The 22200-nt window shown below is 44.2% G+C and overlaps 1 protein-coding gene across 1 annotated transcript in view; it reads left to right on the top strand.

Annotated features, from left to right (window-relative positions):
- The first annotated feature begins 5422 nt into the window (after window positions 1–5422).
- CSGALNACT2 (chondroitin sulfate N-acetylgalactosaminyltransferase 2) overlaps window positions 5423–22200 on the top strand; it is a 29619-nt gene continuing 12841 nt past the window's right edge. Inside the window, exons 1-2 of the mRNA XM_088526368.1 lie at window positions 5423–5499; window positions 20206–21452. Of these exons, the coding sequence (XP_088382494.1) occupies window positions 20771–21452 (682 nt within the window). The 5' untranslated portion in view covers window positions 5423–5499; window positions 20206–20770. The remainder of the gene's footprint in view (window positions 5500–20205; window positions 21453–22200) is intronic.

The raw sequence follows: 22200 nt of genomic DNA, 5'->3' as shown, positions 1-22200 counted from the left end.
AAAGTGCACAAAAATCCTCCAGTTAAGTTTCATGGAAGTGTCCCTAAACATCCACCCCCATACACACAGCAGCCTGTTAGTGCTCACGACAGAAGCTACTTTCTTTGTTCAGACACTTGACCACATTTTCTTCAGCATTAATCTGTCTGTATTGTAAAGATCCGCACATTTTGAGTATGCCTGCGCGGCTGTAACACAACCGGCAATTAATTGCTCAGCTCTAAGGCTCAGGAGTTGCAGAAACACAATCAATATAGAGAAAACTTTTTACCTGTGTTTAAACTTTTTACCTGTGTTTATCCTTTCATAGCTGTAATGTGTTTATTGAATACTGCAAATCATTGCTAGGTTACCAGTGGTAGCTGGGATGTTCTTCCAATTTAAGTTAAAGCAAAAAAATAATGGTTCCTTTTTTCCTTTTATTTTGGAACAAAATTTGTCATTTATAAGCATTCAATTCTTTCTACTGAATACTGCTGAACTCATATATTCCTTCATTTAAAAGAGTGGTAGGCTGACAGATCAAGTCTTTGTCGTTCCTGTTCTAAAAATAAAAGCAGGAAAGGAGGAGCAGGAACAAATTTTCCTTGGTCTTGAGAAGCAGGATCAAATTGAAGAAAAAAAAGCATCTTGCTATTCATCTTTCTCATAAATGTCTCTAAATTGCATTTCTAATATAGAATCTTGCTTGTAATTGATTTGATGTGGATCTCTCTTATTTACATGGGTGAACCCGGGGCAATATTTTGCTTAAAAAAGTAAACAGGGGTAAGTCAAAAATTTAATAGCAGCTTGTGATACAGTTAGGAAGGTAGTGCAGGAACATTTGATCCTGGCTTCATAGACCAGCCCCTCTTTACCAGTGGGTATTAAGCAGGAAAAGTATTTCAAGCAGATACAAATTATCAAGATTTTTGAGGTTGTTATCTTTTGAGTTAAGTTGTGTTCTCCACAAATTGTATGGCTTAGATCTTCTTTTTATGTTTTATTTGAAAAGTGTATTTGAAAATGTTGCCTCATGCATAGAGTGGTCACGCTTCTTTATCAGTTGCATTTTCAACAGTGAATTCTACCATTTAAAGAGTAAAAATACATATTTCATAGACTGAGCTGTTATAAAATATTTTATAATTTTAACAAGTTACTATTCTGTAACAAGGTCAAGGGGAAAAAATTATTTCAGTCTGCTTTTCCTAGTAGTGAGTGTTGTCCTTTAGTCAAAGTCTTCTTAATTTGTTTTCCATTCTGGATGTAGAATAGAGGTGCTGGAACCTTCTTCCAGAGCAGCCTTGTCGTCAGGATGTTTCTGACAAAATGGTCGTCTTTTGGAACAAAACAAAAAAAAAAAAGCCTAGAGCACTTCTTAGTGTCCTTAGAAAAAAGGTATGTGAGAAAGGCACCTTGGAATCTTTAAAGAAACAAATACAGAAATTCAGCACATGCTCTCTACGTGTTCTCTATTGGCCCTGCTGGTGTGAATATTCTAGCACAGCTGAAAATGTGCAGTGGGGCCCTTCACCATATGGCCCATTTGGCCTTCCAGAACCACCAAGGCCACGTGGCCAGGAAAAGGGTCAGCTCCTGCTGCAGAATACAGCGGAATATTGCGCTTTGCTTTCAGCTGGAACAAGGAGCAGCATGTTGGCACTTGATACAACTCTCTGGAATTGCTGCTGTACATTCCTGCTTGTCTGCAGCATAAGCACTTTCGTTCTCATGTAGTACTGCTTCTGGAATCCATTTTATACCCATAAAGAGCTCAGCAAGCATCACGTGCTAACAGCAACCATATATTGATTTAAAAAGAGAAGTTCTTTTAAGAAATTGTATCCCAGCAATTCTAATGCAAACGTGTTTAATTTTCACCGTTGCCCTATGATGAAAACAGCAGCAGCAGCAGTGTGCCTTTCACCCTGGGAGGAAGAACACGCACCTCACAAACAAAGCGCTCCTCCTAGGCCCTGCTAGAGGCTCATGGTCAGAGGCATTAGCGGAGCCCGAGGTAGAGTTCAGCTCTCCCCAGCCCAGCTGCAGTGCAATCTCCTGTAACGCACTGCCTCTCCTACAGCCCCTCACAGCACAGCCCGTAACAACAACATGTGTTTGCAGAGGACATCCAGCAAAACCATCACGGAATGTAAGCTGAAATAAAATACTGCAAGGCATGTGGGAAGGGAACAAAATAGAATTCAGCATGATCAAAATGCTGTAGGTTGGTTTATTTCAGGATACTAAAAATTCTTTATACTTTTGGTTGCATTGTTCAGTATCTCAGTTATAAATAATCTGCAAGAATTAAAACAAAGATAAAGAAAGCAGCTTCACAGGGGATCAGTGTTGGAATTATGCCATCATTAAGACTGAGCTGCCGTATTTGACAAAAAGCTCCGTGTCAAGGCAAACTAATGACTATTGTTTGGCAATTAAAGCTCTAAAATCCTAGGCAAAGTAACAGACCATTTTTCTTATTTCAGGCACATGTTTCATTTTGACTCAAGAGGGTAAGAGAACAAAAATATCTAGTGTTGAAGGATTGCCTTTCTCTTTGGTGTCATTTACATTACTCCTTCACTTTGGCATCATGTTCTCAGATCAGCTCCTCTCGCCCTTCTTCTATTGTTTCTTCCCCTCCAGCCCACGCATCTGCTTAAAAAAAATACCCCCAAAACCACTAGAGCCTGGAGCTAATGCTGTTCTGGAAAACTCTTCTTCTTTTTAGAATCGGTTATTGCTAGCCACTTCCTTTCCCCCAACTGTAGCAATTTAAGAAACACCCCGGTCTGAAGTTTTAGCAAAACAATTTTAAAGTCTGCCCCTGTGTCTATAAAAAAAAGAATCCTAATTTTCTAATATTTCTAATTAAATGCAAAGCTGCCTCACCCTTATATCCTTAATTATTGTTTTCAGATGTGTGCAAATACCTCTCTAAAAAGAATCCCTTGCTAAAATGAATCATGTTTTAAAATACAGGCATTTCCTAAATGTTTTTATTGTATTACTTATTCACAGAAAGTCCGCTGTCGGCCTATAAAACTGAGACCAAATAGAAAATATACCATCTATCAGTATAAACATAGGTCTGAGTTATGAAGGAATGTCTGATCTCTGAATAGCTGATTTTGATAGAAGAGTCTGGAACTTAATGTAACTGCAGCGGCGTCGTTTCTCACGTCGTGTTAGACCTCCCACAGAGATGGCTACGAGCACCAGGAATTTGGTTACTGGCGTGTAAGAAAGCTATTATTTTTCCTTCTCTTGGTCTGAAGAAAAAGGAAATAATCTTTCTGGAAGTAGGAAAAAACACTATAAAACAGAGGAAGCTGGCACTTAAAGAAGAAAATGTGTTCTGTGGACAATCTCACTTAAGTCACTGCAGAGATCTCTCCACATAGCCCTAGCCAAACTAGCCCTTGCACAGAACACTGGTGGCTGAGGAGCTGGAAGGACCGTACTAGCGTGTCTGCCCTCCATAGACAAATCAGTGGGTGACTGGGGGTTGCCGGAGTTTATTTCTGACCCACATCAGAGCATTAGTTAATGAGACTGGCTTGGTGGCAGGGGTTATTTCTGTTCTGTTATCTTCTTGTACTTGCAAAATGTTTTGTCTAGAGAACTCTGCAGTCTCGAGGGCCAGTAGAGTAATACGGTCACGTGTCTAGTGAACTGCTCTCCTCTCACCACTGCATAGAGCACAAGTGAGAGCTCGGAGATGCTCAGTCATCTCTAACAGGCACTGAAACCTGGCATGAGGCCTAAGTTATACAGAAATATATTTACAGTTTGTTGTTGGTTGGTTTTGAAAAAAGAATGAACCTACATTTACCTAGTTCCAGGAGAGCAAATGTAGAAATCTGAGATTTGCTAATGTCTCTTCTCCAGAGGCCTCTCTATTCTGATGGGTATCTGAGAACCTGGCTTCCTGGAAAGCTTCGGGAGACAGTAAAACGCCCACGACAACGGCTGGTCTCACCAGCCAAACCACTTTCAGCAGCAGGGCACGTTCCCCATGGGCTGGTTTGCTATCTGTAGCGAATAGGATGTTGATGGAACAGAGCACGGAAGCCCTGACAGCAGAAATTTGTAGGACAGTTCTGGGTGCATAGGGAAAACCCCTATTTATTTAAAACCTCACTGTATCCACGGCATTCTCTGGGAAGACCAACTTTGCTCAAGCTGTGTGAGGGTCTGGAATTCCAACTCAAGAGACATTAAATCCTAGAACATTAAATCCTCTATCAGGTTGTGCAGCATACAGAGCATGTAGCTATCTACAAATGAACTGGTTTAAGCGTGCCTGAAGACATAAGGTTGCTCTGTACTAAAAATGGAAGGTGATACGGCCTGCCGGTAACATGCCAGGAAAGGCAGCCTCTGGTGTCGGGAGCAAAGCAGGGCTCTGCTGCTGAAAGCACTTAACGCCCACCCTCGATTCAGGCAGGTAAACAGTTACTGTACGGCAGGCAAAGCCGCGTTAGTGCTAGTGAGTGAGGCTGAAGTCTTTCCGAGAGGCCGTTAGCAGATTTTGACATGAGTCACCTTTTGATTTGGAGGGTTAGAAACATTTGATACATAGGTATGAAACCGCATCACTATCTGATCCACTTCCTGAGTCGTTCTTGGCCTTACTGAGTAGGTACAGCCTGTATAAGGGTGGCAGAAGTGCATAGTACGGGCCCTCCAGAAAAAGACAGTTAACAATGTTAGGAAAACGTCCTTCAGGGACACAGGGAGAGGCCTCAGCTGTTCCTGGGAACACTGTGCACGGTGGTGCAGCAGGGAGCACACGCCAGCTGGGACCAGGTACTTCGAGAAGCCCTGGGAGCACATGGGCCTCGAACGGATCTCCCGGCTCTTGTGTGAGCGAGCCAAAGAAGGCACAGCTGGCTCCTTGTGTGCAAGATGTGTGTGTGCACAATGTATGATCTGTACACTGTGACACACATACATTCACCTATGAAGAAAAACTTCCTAGCAGAGCACCCCTCGGTACCGCTGACGCTGTGCCCTGGCACGACACGACTCTAACGAGCAGCGCTGCCAGCTAAGGCAGAGCGGGGGCCAACGGCCGCGCACGAACGGCGCCGCGCAGTAACGAACGGCCCCAAGGGCGCGAACGGCCGCGCAGTAACTGGCGGCCCCAAAGGCGCGAACGGCCGCGCAGTAACGAACGGCCCCAAGGGCGCGAACGGCCGCGCAGTAACTGGCGGCCCCAGGGGCGCTAACGGCCGCGCAGTAACGAACGGCCCCAAGGGCGCGAACGGCCGCGCAGTAACGAACGGCCCCAGGGGCGCCGGCGGCGCCGCGCCGCTCCCCCCGCGCGGCGCAGGGTGCCGAGCGCCGCCTCCTCCCCGCGCGGCGGCGGCCGTTGCGCGCGCGCCGCCCCGCGGGCTCCGCGCCTGCCCCGTTGAGGGCCGCGCCGCCCCGCCCGCCCATTTCCTAGCGCACAGGAAGTGGGGCCGCTGCTCCGCGGCGGCGGCGCCCCCGCTGCCGGCCCGACGGGTGAGTGCCCCGCTGCCCCGCGCCGCCCCGCTCCCTGCCCCGCCGCGGGTCCCGCCAGCCTCCCCCGCGCACGGCGGGAGCCCGCCCGCTCCTGCCGCCGGGCCGGGCGCCCCTCGAGCTGCGCCGGGGCGAGTCCGCAGCCTCCCCGGCCCGGGGCTCCCGCAGGAGGCGGCGGAGGGGAGGGCGCTCCTGCCGGCCGGGATGCCCCGAAACTTGGGCTGGGCGCCCGGTCGCTTCGGAGCCGCCTTCCTGCCCTGCATGCGCCGCGGCCGGGCTCGCCGCGGTGCCCTCAGAGGGAGCTGAGCCTCGTGTTAAATCTCAGTCCTGAGCGAAAAGGTTTTAAAGCCCGGGTTTGTTGTGCTCTGCCTGCTCTGCATATGGTGCTTGTCACCCGGAGATAAGCGGGTTGGAGGGAGCTTTGTGTTGTGGGCTCCTTCAGATCCTTCTGATGTCGGGGGCCTCAAAAGTGTGATTTGGTTTTATCTGCGCGTTATCTCAGCAATAAAGTTTCTGCCTCTTCCTCCTCGCAGTTCGGTTTCCCCTGCCTAGCCCTTAATGTGCTGGCGATGGAGGCGTCTGGAGGTGCCGTTGCAGACAGCGGGGCCCCGTCTGTGCCGGGAGCATCGCTGCCCGTTTGCCCTCGCACGGTGACCGGGCACGGATGGTGCAGCGGAGCGGGCGGTCACGGTGACACCGCTCTGCGGCCGCACGGGGCGGTTTGGGGGTTGCCTCCCTGCTGAAAAACTGCAGGAAGCCCCCGCTCCCTGCCTTTCTGTCCCTGCCACCCCTGATGGAGAAGACAGGGTGATAACAGGGAGCATCTACTCCTTCTCAGTGGAATATCATTTGGATTTGTTAGCTGGTTTCTGCGCCTTGTTCTGTGACTTGCTTCTTACTGAGCATGGTTTGTGCTGTTGGAAATGGTGAAAGCGGGAAGCCTCCACCACTGCTGAACAACGTAAAGATCTATCACTCATCGCTGCCGTCTCGTGCGCCGTTAATGCAGACTCTCACTTGCCTATCACGATTTGTTAATGCAGAAATGGGGATTTCAAGTCGAAATTGCAAGTTAAAGTTCTTAAAGCTCAGTATAAAAAAAGTCCTTAGGCTTAGTGCTACGTATTTTCAGTGAAATATTATCTAGATCTGATTAATATTTGTTTTAATATGTGAAATTTTCTTAATTATTTTTTAGGTTTTTTAATTTAATTTTAATTTCAGCCCCCTCTATCAGGAGGAAATGAGATCTCTTTCTTCTAAGGCTATAGATAACTGATAAGAGCAAAGTGTTCTGCGATGTTGGGGAACTCTGAGGAAGTGCAGAAAAAAGGGTTAGTAAAAGGTGGATTTTTTTGTTTTGTTTTTGTTGTTGTTTTGTTTGTTTATTTGGTCTTAGACATGGTAGATGTCAAGGCCCATGAGTAAGATAGTTTCTTCCTTTCCAGCTTGCCTTGGTTGAAAGTCTCTATGCTGCTTCAACGTGTTCGGAGGGAACTCCTGGCTTCCCGTTATTTAATAGTAGACAGTAGCCCTCAAGCACATGTCCAAAGACAGAAATTTGACAATATTCCCGGTCGTTGTCGGGGGAGGTAGATGCACTTTGCTGCTGGGGCGTTAGCCATGGCCTCAGTTACACCCGCGGTGTCTTTATCACTCGCACCTGGAGACCCACAAGTGTTGCTGCAGTACCACGGTCCTATGGCATTGATAAACGGAGGGATTAAGAACATAGCAAGCTTAAGGTACAGGGCTGTATGGCACAAACAGAAATTATCTGACTTGCGTGTCTTGAACGAAATGGATGCAAACCTCAGTGCGGCTAAGACCCAATGAGTGTGAGTAGTTCCTTCCTTTTCTTCTGGGTCCCATGGCTTTGCTTCAGTCTTTTCCTTAGAGTAAAAAAATCCAGAACAAATAGGAAAGCCCCAACCTGTCCTGAAGGCTGCTGCTTCATGGTAGAAGTTGTAGCAAGTTATTCTGGAATTCAAATTCGTTGCTTTCAGGTTCCAGCCTCAGGATGTCGGTCCTCCAAAGTGAGCCCAAAACGTCATCCGCGGGCACAGTTAACTGATAAGCAGCTGTGGTCTGTTGCCAAGAAAACCCACAGACGTATCTGGCGTAACAATTCCTACCCCATGCCACAGCCTGCTCTCTCTGTAACTGTTGGAACTGTTTTTGTGGCCCCTCTGTAAACTGCATCTCCAAAATGACCAGAATTAAAAAAGAAAAAAATGAACTTGGTGGAGTGCGTATGGAAAATATGAAGCCAGGTTTTTCACTGAAAGAAAACATATTGCACAATGTTTTTCTCAACTCTGAAACAGTTCCTGTCATTACAAAGCAAGCCCCATGACTTGCATTATTTTCTTAAATAATACTGAAGCAGGATCATGGAGGTGGAAGGATATTTGGGCTTTGAATGAGGATTTTGGTGGCGCTGGAACTGGTAATATGCTCAGTACTTTTACTTTGCTCCTCTGTTTCTTTATCCTATTAAAGTTCCCCCTGCATCCTCAATAAAAGTACGTGAAGGCCCCATGACAGTCTTGGTGCTGGAGAAATAAAATAGTTAACATAGACAAGCATTTTCAGCACAAGACATATTTTATATTTTAAAAGAGAAAAAAAAAAGAATGAAAAGAGTTCCCAAAGGGCAACTACAGATAGAAAATGTTTCAGGAGCGTAATGGTTTTCATTTAAAAAAAAAAAAAAAAAAAAAGTTTTGTGCTTTGTCTATTCAAGTAGTAATTATGGTCTTGCAAGCTGATCTGCTGCAAGGGGGAAAATGAAGCTGTAAATTACACAAGATGTTCCCAGAGAAATGTAATGCTTGTGAGGGGAATGGGAATATAATGTTACTTCTCAGTTAGAGCCACATCTTTTAACTGCAGAAGAACTTGCGAAAGGACACTTCTTACCATCTGTCAGAACAGTTTCATTTTGAATGATAATAAAAAAGCCCATCAATCTATTATATTATTGATTATCAGAGAAGTTTGTAAGCAATGTTTTGATACTCTTATTTTTTTGCCCTACTTGTGAAAGAAAACATTCCCCATGGTTACAAACAGTGCAGCAAGTTGTTACGCTCCCTGTCACTGGTGCCCTTTGCAAAAGGAGTGGAACGGGGTATGGAGTGTGTCCCTTTTTAGCTGTATCTAGCTGCTGCCTTCTGTTAAGCCTATTTAAAAATCTTTACGGTACAGCTGCATATATCTAAAAACATAGGTAGACGGTTTCAAATGCCTTGGATGTCTTGCAATTGTTTGTCTGATCTAAATGGGTAATGCTGATGGCACTGCTAGGTGAGAGTAACTGGGTACCTGGTGAAAGGAACATGCAGTCACTGCCACCCTTGCCTTGTTACACGCTGCAGAGTTGAAGAGCAAAGGTTCAGAGGGAAGGAAAAATGAGCTTGTTGTCCAAATCCTTGTAGATTTTGCTGAAATAAAAAAATAAGAAATATTAAAATAGATATGAGGAGCTGGTACTCTTAGTGCATGGGCTCTGTTTTCAGTGTTTCAGTTTTGTATATTAGAAGATTGGTAAGAGATGCTTACCGGGCAGCTGCTCCCGAGTAGAGTAGGCAGGGAAGAATGTGCGTGTTCTGCCTGCATTGCTCTTAAAGGCTTATCCTGGCTGTTCTAAACCTTTTGGTTTAGTCCACAACTGCTTGCCAATTCTATCAATAAATGTGCTGGAATTGAAACGTGAGAGTTGGAAAGAACATAAATGAAGCATCAGTGTTTAAAAACTAAACCCAAATTTTCCTAACAAGCCTTTAGATAGGCTAGTGGCTATCATGTGAGGAAATACACATATTATTTTTATCTAACCATTTCCTGACATTCTCTATCATCTCCCACTGTAATCAAAAATAGCTATAGTGATAAACCTGTTTCCGGGCTAACTTCTACCCATGCTACAAGTGTCACTTTTGCTCTAATCGCTTCTTCTAATCCACCTGGCAGCTCTGAGGGAGTTTTGGCCTTGACCCCTCCTGTCCTCTCTGCTCTTTTGGTAAGTTTCCTCCCCGTTTCCAGGATCCGCAGTGGCTCCTGAGGTGGCTCCCCTGTTCTGGGGGATGTTGTGGCTGCCCTGTGGGTGAGATGCCTGTGTGGCTTTCTTTGCCCTTCTTCCTCCTCCTCATTAAGTACTGCTCTAGCTTGTGGAAGAGGAACTATTTTCTCTATGGTGCAGTGGTTTCTGGTAGGAATTTCACTTAGGGAAACTATCCCAAGCTCTGGATCAGCATCCAAGGGCCGGTATGAATGCCCTTCTGGTGCCGAAAATGAATGTTCCCAGTAATTCCTTAACTTATGACAGGAAATAGCCTAAACTAGCAATTATTTCCTTATTGCAACAGAGGGAGGGTATCTGAAAGTTTGAGTAGGCAAGAGGTAACAGAAGAACATGCAGGGCGCACGGCAGAGGTAGTGCAGTGTTCTTTGGTGGTGCATAGATCACTGGAGAGGGGCAGACACGTGGAAATTTGGAACTTGTTCTCCTGAATAATGGAAACTTAAACTTGTTCTCCTTGCTTTTTTATTTTTATTTATTTATTTTTATGGAATTGTTATTCCAATTGTAGAACAGCAGTGGAATTTTCCCAAGGCTAATGAATACTCTGAAGGTGGATCCTGCCACATGTCTAGTGGCTATCACAGTCCTTTCTTCGATATGAGTACTGCTCAAAATGGGTTTTCTCATGTTCAAAGACAAAATAACACAGCAGAAAAGAGCTTGGACTAAAAGGTGAACTTAGAAATACAATATTTGCACATTTCCATGTAAAGCTGATAAACAGCCTTAGTTTTTTCTTTACATGCACATCTGCCTCTTGCTTTTGATTTTGGAGATGAATGATCATCAACCGAAAAAGGAGCTTAATATGTGCGCGATCTTAATCATGTTTTTTGCCAGGACAGTATGTCAGTGTTTGCATAAGCGATCAAAACTGCAGAACACCTGAGCTTTCCAAAAGTTTGTGTGTGGAGCTGTGTCAGTTTGGTGGTGATGCATGAGGGTGATGAGCTCCAGCTACTCCTGCTAGGAAAAGCGGCCCTAATAATTTTCCAGGTGCTGACCACAAGACAAGGACAGCTGCTAGTTTGCAGGTATCTGCTTGCAGAAATCGTGCGAGTTTAAAACTGATGACTGAGGTGCTGTTGTGAAGGTGTACTGCAAGTAATCGTGTTGCCTGTAGATGTTTGGAGCTCGATTTTTTTTTTTTTTTAAGCCATCTCCAGTATTTCATTTCCTATGTGAGAGTTAATTGTAACAAGATGGCAAAGTGTAAGCTCTGTAAGAGTTTCTCCCTGCTGCCAAAGGTGAGTTTCCTCGTCCTGGAGCGTGCTGGTCTGGAGTCTGCATCTGTCTCTCTTCTCTGGAGAAACAAACAGTAGGAGTGATACTTGAACGAGTCTTCTGGGATGCGTTTTCCTGCTGTGGCAAGGGAGTGTTGAGGAAGCACCTGAGGGCTATTTGAAACACTGCCACGTTGAAGCATGGCAGGGAAACTGAGGTAGGCTAGCTCGTGTTTTGAAGGACACACTGGAAACACGAAGTGCTCATCTTGGCAGTAGTTTAAGGGCTGTGAATTTTGCGGAGGGCAAAGCCATGGATTTCTGTACAAATCCTTCTGAAAGGGCGTTTTGGATGATAGCTTTAGATGGCATTTGGATCACTTCTGTCCCTTAAAGGTTTCCCCGAGCAGTAGTGTCAGAAATGATGAGACACTTGTCACCCTGTTAACGCAGCTTGGAGTGCGGTGGGCAGCATGTGTCTTTCAGCACTTCCTGAAGCTGGTGCTCTGTTAGATGGGAAATAGAGACTTGTGCGTGATAATGGCTTAGTCCCCCCTCCCCTTGTTCTGGGAGCTTTTGGTATGGATAGAAGTCCTCGGAAGAAAACACTTTGATTTTTACAAACTGCGAGGGAAAGCATCGGTTGTAGTGGCAGAGGCTGACGTGGCTGGGGCGCCTTCCTCCTCCCCCGTGCCGCCCGCAAGGGCTGCAGCCTTCCCCGCCGCCCCTTGGGAGCAAGGGCTGAGCCTCAGCACGTGAAACACTGCCTTGGAATCTGCTCTGGAGCCTGGCTTCCCTGGGTGAGTTTTCTGTACATTTCAGGCATAATTCACTGCGAGAAGAGAGTCCCTGCGTCCCAAAGACTAACTTCAGGGACCAAAGAACTGAACAAAAAGAGGTTGAGGAGGAGGATGGGAGTGTTGTTTCATGTTTCTATTTTAGTAGCCTTTTTAATGGTCTCTTGCTTTGGATAAAAAGGAATATCAAGATAGTTTTGTCAAATGGGTAGCTTCTTTGCTGCAGATGAAATCTAGTGTTACTGACCCTTTGAAAGTGACTTTCTGCTCAGTCATAATATAAAACTGAAAAGGTATAGGTGAAATAAGTGCATCTCACAGCATTTCTGAAATGGACCTGCTGTTTCTCAGTCGCTTGGCAGCAAGCTGCCATTTCTGGTAGCACAGACTCACTCCTGATGTGTTGCCCTGATAGCACAACTTCAGTTACTTGTGCAATTGTTAGTAAAAACATTAAAAATATTTGGAGGCTGTGTTCCCCCTTCTATCCTTGATCCATGAGCTGAGGAATAGCCAAGTGACCCACTGTTGCACGGCACCTGTGAACTGGAACTAGCACCATTTACTAAACAAACAAAAAGTCTTCTCTAAAATATTTTAAGGCATTTTTTTCTTGGAATTTTTATATCAAATTGTTTCTTAACTAGTTTTAGATATTTTGAAGCTCTTGAGCCAAACTACCAGTTGGACAGAATGTGCAGAAATGTCTTCCAGGGGATGACTTCAGCTGTTTTATTGCTCTTCAGACTTGCAATAATAAGATTTCTATGCAACTATCCAGTGTACCACACACACAACTTGGCAGTAAACCTTAAGGAGAACATTGCTGTAGTAATACTTAGTGCATAGTTGTCTAATGAAACTGCTTTTTTTTTTAAAATGGAATTAAAAGCATAAGTGTATCAAGCCAATTGAGTTAAAGGCTGATATTAATAGATGCCTCAAAGCCTTTTTTTTTTTAAAAAAAAAAAGTTTCGGCAGTGTTCGAGAATCTTTTTTTCCTTTTTTTTTTTTTTTTAACTGTTGCAGAGGCCTAATAATCTGGATTTGTGCCTCCATAAAAACATGTTTTCTGCCATAGGCAAATAGTGGAAAGAAAATCCAACTGCTGCACCAGATTCGTCTGCAAAATATCTGCGTATTTTTTTCTCTTTTCATGTTGGCCAGTTAGCTGTGAAACTGTTTAGAAGTCGCACGTTGGCCAAGGACAGCCACTTCTGCTCTGTGTGCTTGTGTCTGCTGTCTGCGTCCGTGGCCGGCAGCCGCCTCCCGCCTGGCCTTGGTGCCCTCCCGAGGGGCAGCCCTGCCGCCCAGGTGTGCGGATGTGGGGCAGGAGTGTCCCCCTTGCCCACTCCCGCAGTGGGGAAGCCTCCTCTGACCTCTGCAGCAGCTTGGGGGATACCTGCCCTTTAAGGGGTAGGTCTTACATGTGTTGGAGTATATGTTTTTGCTGCGGTCAGGTTGCAATAACTATAGGCTCTAGCTCTCCTCGCTCTATAGAGCTAGGTCTCTATCCTTATACGTAGGGAACTAAATGACAATTGGGGAAGACGTGAGAAAACAGCAGAACATGAGTATCAGCAACATGGACATGGTGGATTTAGCTCTGTTTTTGCCTGCTGCCGTTCTCAGCACTCACAGGCTCCATTCTGTGGGCACGTAGATTTCTTGTTTGCGTGGGGTTTGTTTGGTTTGTTGCCTTGGTAGGAAATGCTGTGAGTGAAAGTGCGGCTGAAACAAATGCTGTGTAAATACTGCACACTGCAGCTAGGATCCCTGGTTGGGTTGTGTCGGCTGGAGGGCTCCTGTCCTGTCCCCGTCTTTACCTCCCTGCTTTATGGGGGGAGATATTTGGCTGTGGCCTTTTTAAATGCATCACTTTGCATATCCAAAGAGCATTTTGCCTTTCCTCAGTTCGCTGTAAGGTGATGCCCGTTAAGTGAAATTGTTTTGTTTTCTCCTTCGCCTTTGGAAACAGACCGTGGTTTCTGCACAAAGGCGATGGCCGCTCCTGGCAGCTCGCAGGGTGCCACGTGGAGAGCCCCGTGCTAGTAACGTCACCTGCGCCTGCGGTCAAAGCTGCTCGAGGTTTGGCCTGTCACATTCAATGATTACATTAAAGATAACTTACCGTTTGGGAGGTGTTAAGAATACCAAGACAAAGCGCCCCTCTCAAGGTAGTAACTTGAACTTTTGTTACTAATGGAAGGTTAAACTTTAACAGCCTGTAAGGTAGGCGATTGGTAGGCGAAATACTGGTAGTGATATGATACTGCTCTTCCATTAAGTCCCTTACAATAGTGGGAAAATGACTTGCTTTTCAGGTTTGGAGGTTGTTTTTATGCCAGATTTAAAGTGAGAAAAGAGGCTACAGCAGTGCGAAAAAGCCATGTGTGAAATAACGTAGCTATAGGAAAGTGTGCGTAGAATAGAAAAACTGATACATACCATAGAAACTGAAGCTCAGTCAATTATTGAGTCTTACCTACTCAATAATTATTAAAAACAAAACCAGCAAAACCCTTCAACTAGTCTTATCAAAGACTGTTTTTACCCGTGTTCCTTCTTGCCAAGCAGGTGTCAGTTTTCATAAAAGCAGCAGAACAGCCGATTTGACGCGGATTTCCGTGCTCTGTCTAAACCCAGGACAGCAACTACCAGCCTTGTTGGGGTGCAGTAGTAGCTCTTTGTGCTTCAAGTTCAGCAGCTCCCACGCAGGAGCTTCATGGAAATCAGCGTGGGTCTCCCGTTACGCTCGTTGCTTGCATTGGGTTAGGTAGAAAGTAAGTGATGTGAACAGCATTGCGCTCACTTGCCCATTTTGGGATGTAGGGGATGCCTCTCTGTGTGGGAACAACAAATTCCTGGTTGTGATAACTTGCTTGCTTCTGGGAGCCAAGGAAGATGGTACCACTTACGCAATTCCTTTTTTTCTTTGCCAGTTCTCAGTAGACTTTGTAAGTATTTAAATTTAAGCCGTATCAGCGTGTTTGACAGTTGCTTCATTTGAGGGTGATGGGATGGGCACGGTGGTTTTCCAGGGAACATTGGGGCAATAGATGCGCAATTTCTATGGTGCTGGATGTTATCTCGTGTTTGCTTTCTCTGCTACTTTAGCTACTTTGCTTTCTTTCTAAAGGAAAAAGGAGCCTTCTAGATGCTTTGGTTGGGGCTGTTGAAAGACTGACTAATGTACAGGCTCCGAGCTTTCCCTACAAATGGAAAAATGCAGAATTGTTTATCAATAAATTACGGGGTCTAGTACTGAGAGAGAGCTGTTTGTAGCTACAAAATCCCATATATTTGCACAGTGTACCAGAGTCTCTAATGTGAAAGTGGAGACTTGTCTTAATTATTAGCCTTAATTTTTAAGGATAGGTGTTTTTGCTGGCAAGACAGTGATGCTGCTTTTGGAAAATAAACACTTGCAGAGGCACTTCATATGAGAATGTTTTTCTTAAACCTGCTTTTTTTGGAACAGTAGATCCTGTGACCGTTGTTACACACCATTGAAGTAATGCTTTTTTACCATTTCCCGTGTCTGAACTACACTTTTTAATACAGTTTTTGTACCAAGCATCTGATTTTCCTCCCCAGTCCCCCCCCCGGCTTCCCACATAGGAGCTAAATCGATGTCTGAAGTTGCCTATTACAGATAAGTTCAGGCACTCGATACACTATGAAAAACCTGTAAATAAGTATACAGTAGTTATTGTGTTTGTGCGGGTTCTTTTGTTTTGTTTTGTTTTTTTCCCCTGATCCTTTACTAGAAATGAAGTAACATCTTTGTGCGGGGTAGGCGTGTGGCAGCTTCGCCGCCCCGCGGGGGAGCTCAGCGTTTATCAGTGGAGGTTTAAAGCAAAGTAAGCGGCAGGAGACCCAGGAGCCAACGTGAGTGAGAATGAGCAGCGCTTGTGAGCTGGGCATCGTCCCAAGCCCTCAGCTCGTGGCCGAGGCTGGCGGCGGGGCCCGGGAAGACCAGCGCTCGGCGGCTGTTTAGTCTGCGGCGTGGCGGGCGGACGGGAGCCGTGGGCACGCGCAGGGCTCTTGCAGCGGTTGGGTGGAGGTCCGAAGTTCCTAAGGATGAAAGAGCACAAGTCTGGGGCTTGAGTTAGCCCTCACGTGGAGCTGATTCTGCCTACAGGTCTCCCAAGGAAGGGAATTTCTACTAACTCTTGGACTTCTGGTTTGAATCCGCAGTGCTCTGGAAAAAACAATTTTTTGTGGAAACTGTTCTGTTTGAGCTGCTTCTGAAGTCTGAAATACTTGTTTCCATCTGAGATCTAACTGATTGACATATATAAGCATCAACTGAGATGTGTATTAAGACTTTTGAATGTTTCTCTTGCTATTAGTTTGCAAAAGTCTAAAATGTTTAGTGATTGTGTTCGTTTTCTATGTATGCAAATCTTTTTATAATTTGGTGGAGGTTTTCAGCTTCTGTCCTGTCCAGTAGTGTCAATGTGCCCATGTGTGTGTTGTGGGGAACTGTAGCCAAGGGTGAATTGGATAAAGAACAGTGATACTAGCATGCCGCTCCTGGGTATAGGCCAGGGAGGATGCAACTGAAAACAGAGTGTTCCATGGAGAAGTGAGAGAACTATGGGCTTCTATTCCTCTTTTTTTTTTTTTTTTTTTAGTCTTCCCCTCTTTATTTCCCTTTCTCTTAACCTTTCCAGCAGTGCCAGAGTTTGGCTTTGGTGCTGATTTGTCTCAAAGGGTAGTGCAGCACTAAGCAGCTCTCATTGTGCGTCCCTTGTGAGGCTCCCCATCCGCGGGCCGCGCGGGGCAAGCAGAGAAGCGGCCCATGTGCCCGGTGCGGTCTGAGGTTTCCAGGCTAGAGTTACACCGAGATAGGCCGCGACAGCAAAGGCAACAGGCTCCCTTTGTGTTATTTCAGCAAGTGAGAAAACAGCTGGGTCTGTGCAGGGTTTTACAGCGTTCCCAAACTGTCTGGAAGAATGGAGTGTGAGTGAACACAGGGTAGGAGGGAATATTCAAGGGGTGGCCCTGGTGTTTTCGGTATTTAACTTCTCAAGGAGAGAAGTATGTGTGCCTGGAGGGATTTAGGACAGTGAGTATCTGTGACATCTGGGTGAAATGACAAACATAAAATGACTATGAAAATCAACTGGAATTTCAAAGCAGCTGAAGTATGACCATCTGGGACAGCCGAGTGAAAGGGGGCATGCCCAAAATGTTAAAGTGAGGCATGTCCACTGAGCCTGGCGTGAAGCAAGAATGCAGAGAAATACGGCCACTGCTGTAAATCTCAGTGTTTCCTCTCTTTAGAAAGAAGTGCCGATTCTTTGCACCAAGGAACCAAAACAGAATGCTAATATAATAAAAACAAATTTAAAAGCATTTTCTATTAGCATGCTGCTCTGTTCCCTTGTGCTTAGAGCCCTTTTGTAAGGAACAGAAACATTTCCATAGTTGAATATACATAAGGTCCTGGAAATGCAGAAAGAATAACAACCAGTTGCTTCTGGAAAACTTGCAAATCTCTGAGCATTGTATGGCTGTCAGATGTCTCACTCTTTGGAGATAATAGGGATTCTTGCAAATAGACTTATTTCAAAGAAACAAAATAAAGTGAAATATCAGCATGTGCCATTTTGAGAATTGTGATTTAATCTTTAAACAATGAAATGCTGATGTGGAGGCTGCATGATTACTACTTATCTTTCCAGGTAACATCACTGTACAGACTTTAGCATGCATTACACTACATCAAATTCGTTTTCATAATGTGCTTTTGAGATGCTGTGCACTTTTGAATTATGTTTCATAGCCTGCTCTCTCTCCTCATCATCTTCAGCAGCCTGGAAGGCGTTATTGACATTCCCATGGTGGTGCTGTGACAGACCTAAGTCAAAGAATTTAAATCATATCAAAACTGAGTTGTGGATGCATGAAACTAGTGCTCTTCTGAGAAGAGAGGGTAGTGAAATAGAGGCCCTGTTAAACCACCTCTTCTAATGGGATGAGAAGGAAGATTCTTCCCTTTTCCCCTTAAGGGAAGCAAGATGAAGCAGGAGTGCTTTTTTTCCTGACTCAACTCTTCATCGGCTTAAGAAAAGTTGTATCAGCAGTGCAGAACAACTTCACCGCTCTGTTTAGGTTGCTGTTCATGGGGATAACACCTTTCCTCTTGCTAAGGTGTGCAAGTCTTTTCCTGGTAGTAGAACAAATATGAGAACAAAATATGGGGCTGTGGTCAGGGGGAGAAGATGCTCAGTCCTGTTACTGGCATCGATGACATCCTTGGAGCTGTCTCCTTGGATAGCACTCGAGAAGGTTGTGAGCAAGAAAAACTTGAACCCTTGTAAAGTGTGAGTGTGGTGGGTATCTGACTCCATTAGGGCTACCCTTTTCTCAGTAGAAGTAATACTGAAAAGAAAAGGTAGAGTTTCCAGATTGGCTCAGTCCCTGGTGTTTTAACAAACTAACTCACACCTTTAGCTCTTCATGTACAATTTACAACATTAATGTTGTTTAACATGCCTGGCTGCACAAGCATTCCTTGGCCACAGGGGATGCACAGGGGAAAGGTGCCTGTTCCTCCTGATGTTGCCCGAAAGCTGGCAAAGGTGGATAAGGCAAGACCTGTCTTTGCAAAAGGCTGCCTTGCTGATAAGGTTGTCACCAAGTCCCTAGAAAAGGGTTTCAACTAATGAGGGAATAATTGGAGACTGAAAGGACAAGAACAAAATGAGTTTTCTACAGCCTACCTAATGTGTAGTTTCTATTGCTTCAGAAATAGGCATCTCCTCCAAAGTGCCCTTTAAGGTAGTGCTCCGTAATACAGGTCACTTATAGATTGGTAAGATGCCAGTAGCTAAGGCTCAAAAATCTGCAGTTATTCACAATCTTTTGTTTTGGTTTGCTGGTCTTGAGACTAGCAAATGGCTAGTGTGTGTGGGCATGCTGATTTTTAGGTTTTGCGAGTGAGACAGTTCATTCTTTGTTCTCAGTGTGCCTTGACTCACCTGTGATGTCTCAGCTTCTGTGTGGGATGGCTTTCATACTGTCTAGGGTTTTTTCTTTTTTTTTTTCTTTTGTATCTAGATTTAAAGAAACGTGAGGTTCTTTGTTTTTAATTGCGGCTTTACCTCTTATTTCTTAAGGAACAAGCACTCAGGACAAAATGAGCAAAACCATTATACAGGCAACTTCAGTAAAAACTTGGGTTGATATTGCATTGTTTCTGTGTCTTGCCCTGTAGACTGTTTGTCTTTTGTCTGTCTTGATTTACCACATCTGGATTCTGGTCAGTAGTCTGAGGGTACATCCACATCCAGTGCTGATCACCTTACAGACATTTAACTTGTCTTTGTATGATGTGCTTCAGAGAGGAGTGATTAACTTTTGTCTTATTTGGACTTAAAAGGTTGTCTGCTAGAATTCGTTTAGATGATAGTTACTTGTTTTGTGTGAAAGTGTTCATGAGTTAATTCAGAAAGTTTCAGTTTCAGCTACTTATTGCCCTTAAGTTACTATATTTAGAATTTCTGCATAAAGAAACTAACCTGCTCTTAAACCGGCGTGTGGAAGGGCTTCTTGCATTAGAAATACTAATAACTGCTTCAAGCAGTCCTAAGGCTTTGGCTGGACCTCTCCTCGCTGTGCAGCTCACAAAACCAGCAGTAATATGATACGTATGCAAGTTGCAGATCAGCAATTTTATACACTGGTGCTGGGGGTATCCATAAATTATTTATTTTCTGAGGCTCTATTATTGGAGCTTACTTGCAAATGAGGATACTGAATATCCTGGTACTGCTGATGCATGGCACCTGGTGCTCGCCAAAGCTGGAGACAGAATGGGAAGGGGGAGAGTTGCAAGGATGTAGTCAGTATTTATTTTGGTGCCCCCTTCTTATGCCACTGTGGTCTTTTTGCTGATCTTCCCCTGGCCTGTTCGGTCAGTGTTATAAGAGGGTGAGCAGCCTTCAAACCATCAACATGACTCTGTCCTATCCAAAACAAAGGGAGAAGTGTTAGTCTGGGAGATGTTTTTTCTCAATCAAAAACTTGGATTTGAATTTGAAATTCTGCTGAATTTTGACCTATTCTGAAAGGCTGTTTGTGTGACCTCTGATGTTTAAGTCTTCAATGCTTTATTCATGAGTGAATAGTCATTCCCTGGAAGATATTTACCTAAAATAAAAGCAAATGGAAATGGAAGCTTCCTCTGGTGCTTCAAAAGGATTCTTGCGTTTTTTTTTTTTTTTTTCTAAATCTACAGAAATAGGAAGGGCACGTGTGTTTCTTGGTTTTCGTTTTTTTTTTTTTTTTTTTCTGCAGGAGAGGGAATGCACAGTTTAAAAAATATGCATTGAGACTAGAAGAACCCTTACAGCTTTAACTATCTCTGCAAAAAGTTTCGATAGGTTGTTCATATTGGTGTTTTCCAGATAGTATGTCAGATAAAGTCACTGTTGAGTAGTGCAATGGAAAGAAATAATGTTTTATCTTTCTTTTCTTTCCTACCCATTTCCCGGGTGCTCTTTTGTGTCTGTATGTTATGACTTTCTCCATGTGTTTTCCAAATTACCAGCTGCTTTAGTTCTAATATGCACCTTTCTTTTAATTTTAGGTTCCGTCTTCATTCTGCTGACTTAAACCACAGATCCCAAAGAAAGGAGGGGGAAGTGGAATAAAATACCCAAGTGCCGGAGGAAAATGTCAGACTAGTCAATGAAAGCTACTATTACTAAACTGTAGACTCCTCTGATTTTTATGTTTTGAGGAGAACTAAATGCTGTGCATTCAAAACCTACAAAACAGCTTTTGTAGACTTGCCTTACTGGACTTCAAGTGGGCTAAATAAAAATCCCATAACTATTCCTTTTAAGAAGTGGAAATATGACTCCTTGCTCTCGTCTCCCTTCTTCCCCTATTATGTTTCTTTGGGGTGGGACATCCTGAAAAAAGTGTTTTATATCAGCCACGCTCACAATTGATGGTTATGGATTACGTAGGAACCTTGGATTTATGTTTCTGGAGTGATACATGAAGGTTGAAAAGGTTGAAAACTGCTCATATGCTGCTATATCAGAACTTAAAGCAGCTACTATGGTTGTGCTCTCACTCACTTTCTAAGATTTGGATTCTGGGGGCATGTTCCCAGAAAGGTATGAGCAGAGAAGTCCTCATTTTGGATGGGAAGTGGAAATATTATAAGGATGCCCAGGAGAGGCTTAGTAATTCAAGCCAGAACTCGTTGGCTGTTAGTGGGTCTGGCCTTACTATTCAGTTTAATCTTGCTCATGTACTTGCTGGAATGTGCTCCACAGACGGAGGGTAATGGATCTCTGCCGGGCATCGCGGGTGAGAGCCTGGGTAAAGAATACTACCAAGCCCTCCTCCAGGAACAGGAGGAGCATTACCAGACCCGAGCTACCAGTCTGAAACGGCAGATTGCCCAGCTAAAGCAAGAGCTGCAGGAAATGAGTGATAAGTTGAAAACCCTGCAGGAGAAAAAGAGCCCCAAGATCAATGGTATGAACTACCAGGGCACCAAAGAACAAGCATCTAATGATCTCCTAGAGTTTCTCCATTCCCAGATTGACAAGGCTGAGGTGAGCGTGGGGGCTAAGCTGCCTAGCGAATATGGCGTCATTCCCTTTGAAAGCTTCACGTCCATGAAAGTGTTCCAGCTAGAGATGGGGCTCACTCGGCATCCGGAGGAAAAGCCTGTTAGGAAGGATAAGCGAGACGAACTGGTGGAAGTCATCGAGGCTGGGCTGGAAGTTATCAATAATCCAGATGAAGAAGATGGACAAGATGAAGATGATGGAGTAGAAGAGAGGCAGCTGTATAATGAAAATGATTTTGTAGAAGGTATGGTAAATATTTATTAGATGATTTCCAAACAGTTAACCGAATGTCCCTACAGGTATTTAATGATGGTTCTAGTATTTTTGTGTACTAGAATAGGGCCTTGAATAGAAATTGCTTGGTAAGAATCTTTAATTTTGTTAAGGAATTTGTAGCTTAATATTGTAGCCTCGTGATGATGTTTTTTGAACAGGCATCAAGAAGGAAGTTTCATCACAGTAAGTGTACAGTTTAAAATACTGAAACATTTCCTGGTTGATTTTTATCTGAAAGTTTGTGTTTTTCCTTATGTTATTAAATAACTGAAAGGCTTTCAATAAAACTAGTGTGGAGAGAGAGAAATCGATTCTCTTGCTCTTGTTCCAGCATAAATAAGCTTTTTGGTTGTGAAGCTCCAGAGTACTTTTCAGGTATCCATGCCACTTTTGGTATTCAGGCCTTTTATTCTCATGGAGTTGGCACACTCATGATGAAGAGGGAATATTGGTAGATTAGCAGATTTGACCATGTCAGCTCAAGAATTTGATGTCCTGGATAGACCTCTCCGTGGGGAGACTAGTATAGTACTCCTGAAGACTATGAAACCTTTAATTAGGCCCCATATGAAGTATGTGCAACTAATGGACCAAACATGCATTACTCTGAAACATATAACTATTGATATTAGCATTTATTTGCATTCTCTTGTTCTCTCTCCATGTGTTTTGATGCTTATAAGTTTAATTGCAGAGTACTTCAATAGAAACAAGCA

Source organism: Tinamus guttatus, unplaced genomic scaffold (assembly GCF_059628265.1).
Source record: "Tinamus guttatus ecotype Peru unplaced genomic scaffold, ASM5962826v1 Tinamus_guttatus_pri_ptg000246l, whole genome shotgun sequence".
NCBI lineage: Eukaryota > Metazoa > Chordata > Aves > Tinamiformes > Tinamidae > Tinamus > Tinamus guttatus.
This window is presented reverse-complemented; position numbering and strand designations above follow the sequence as displayed.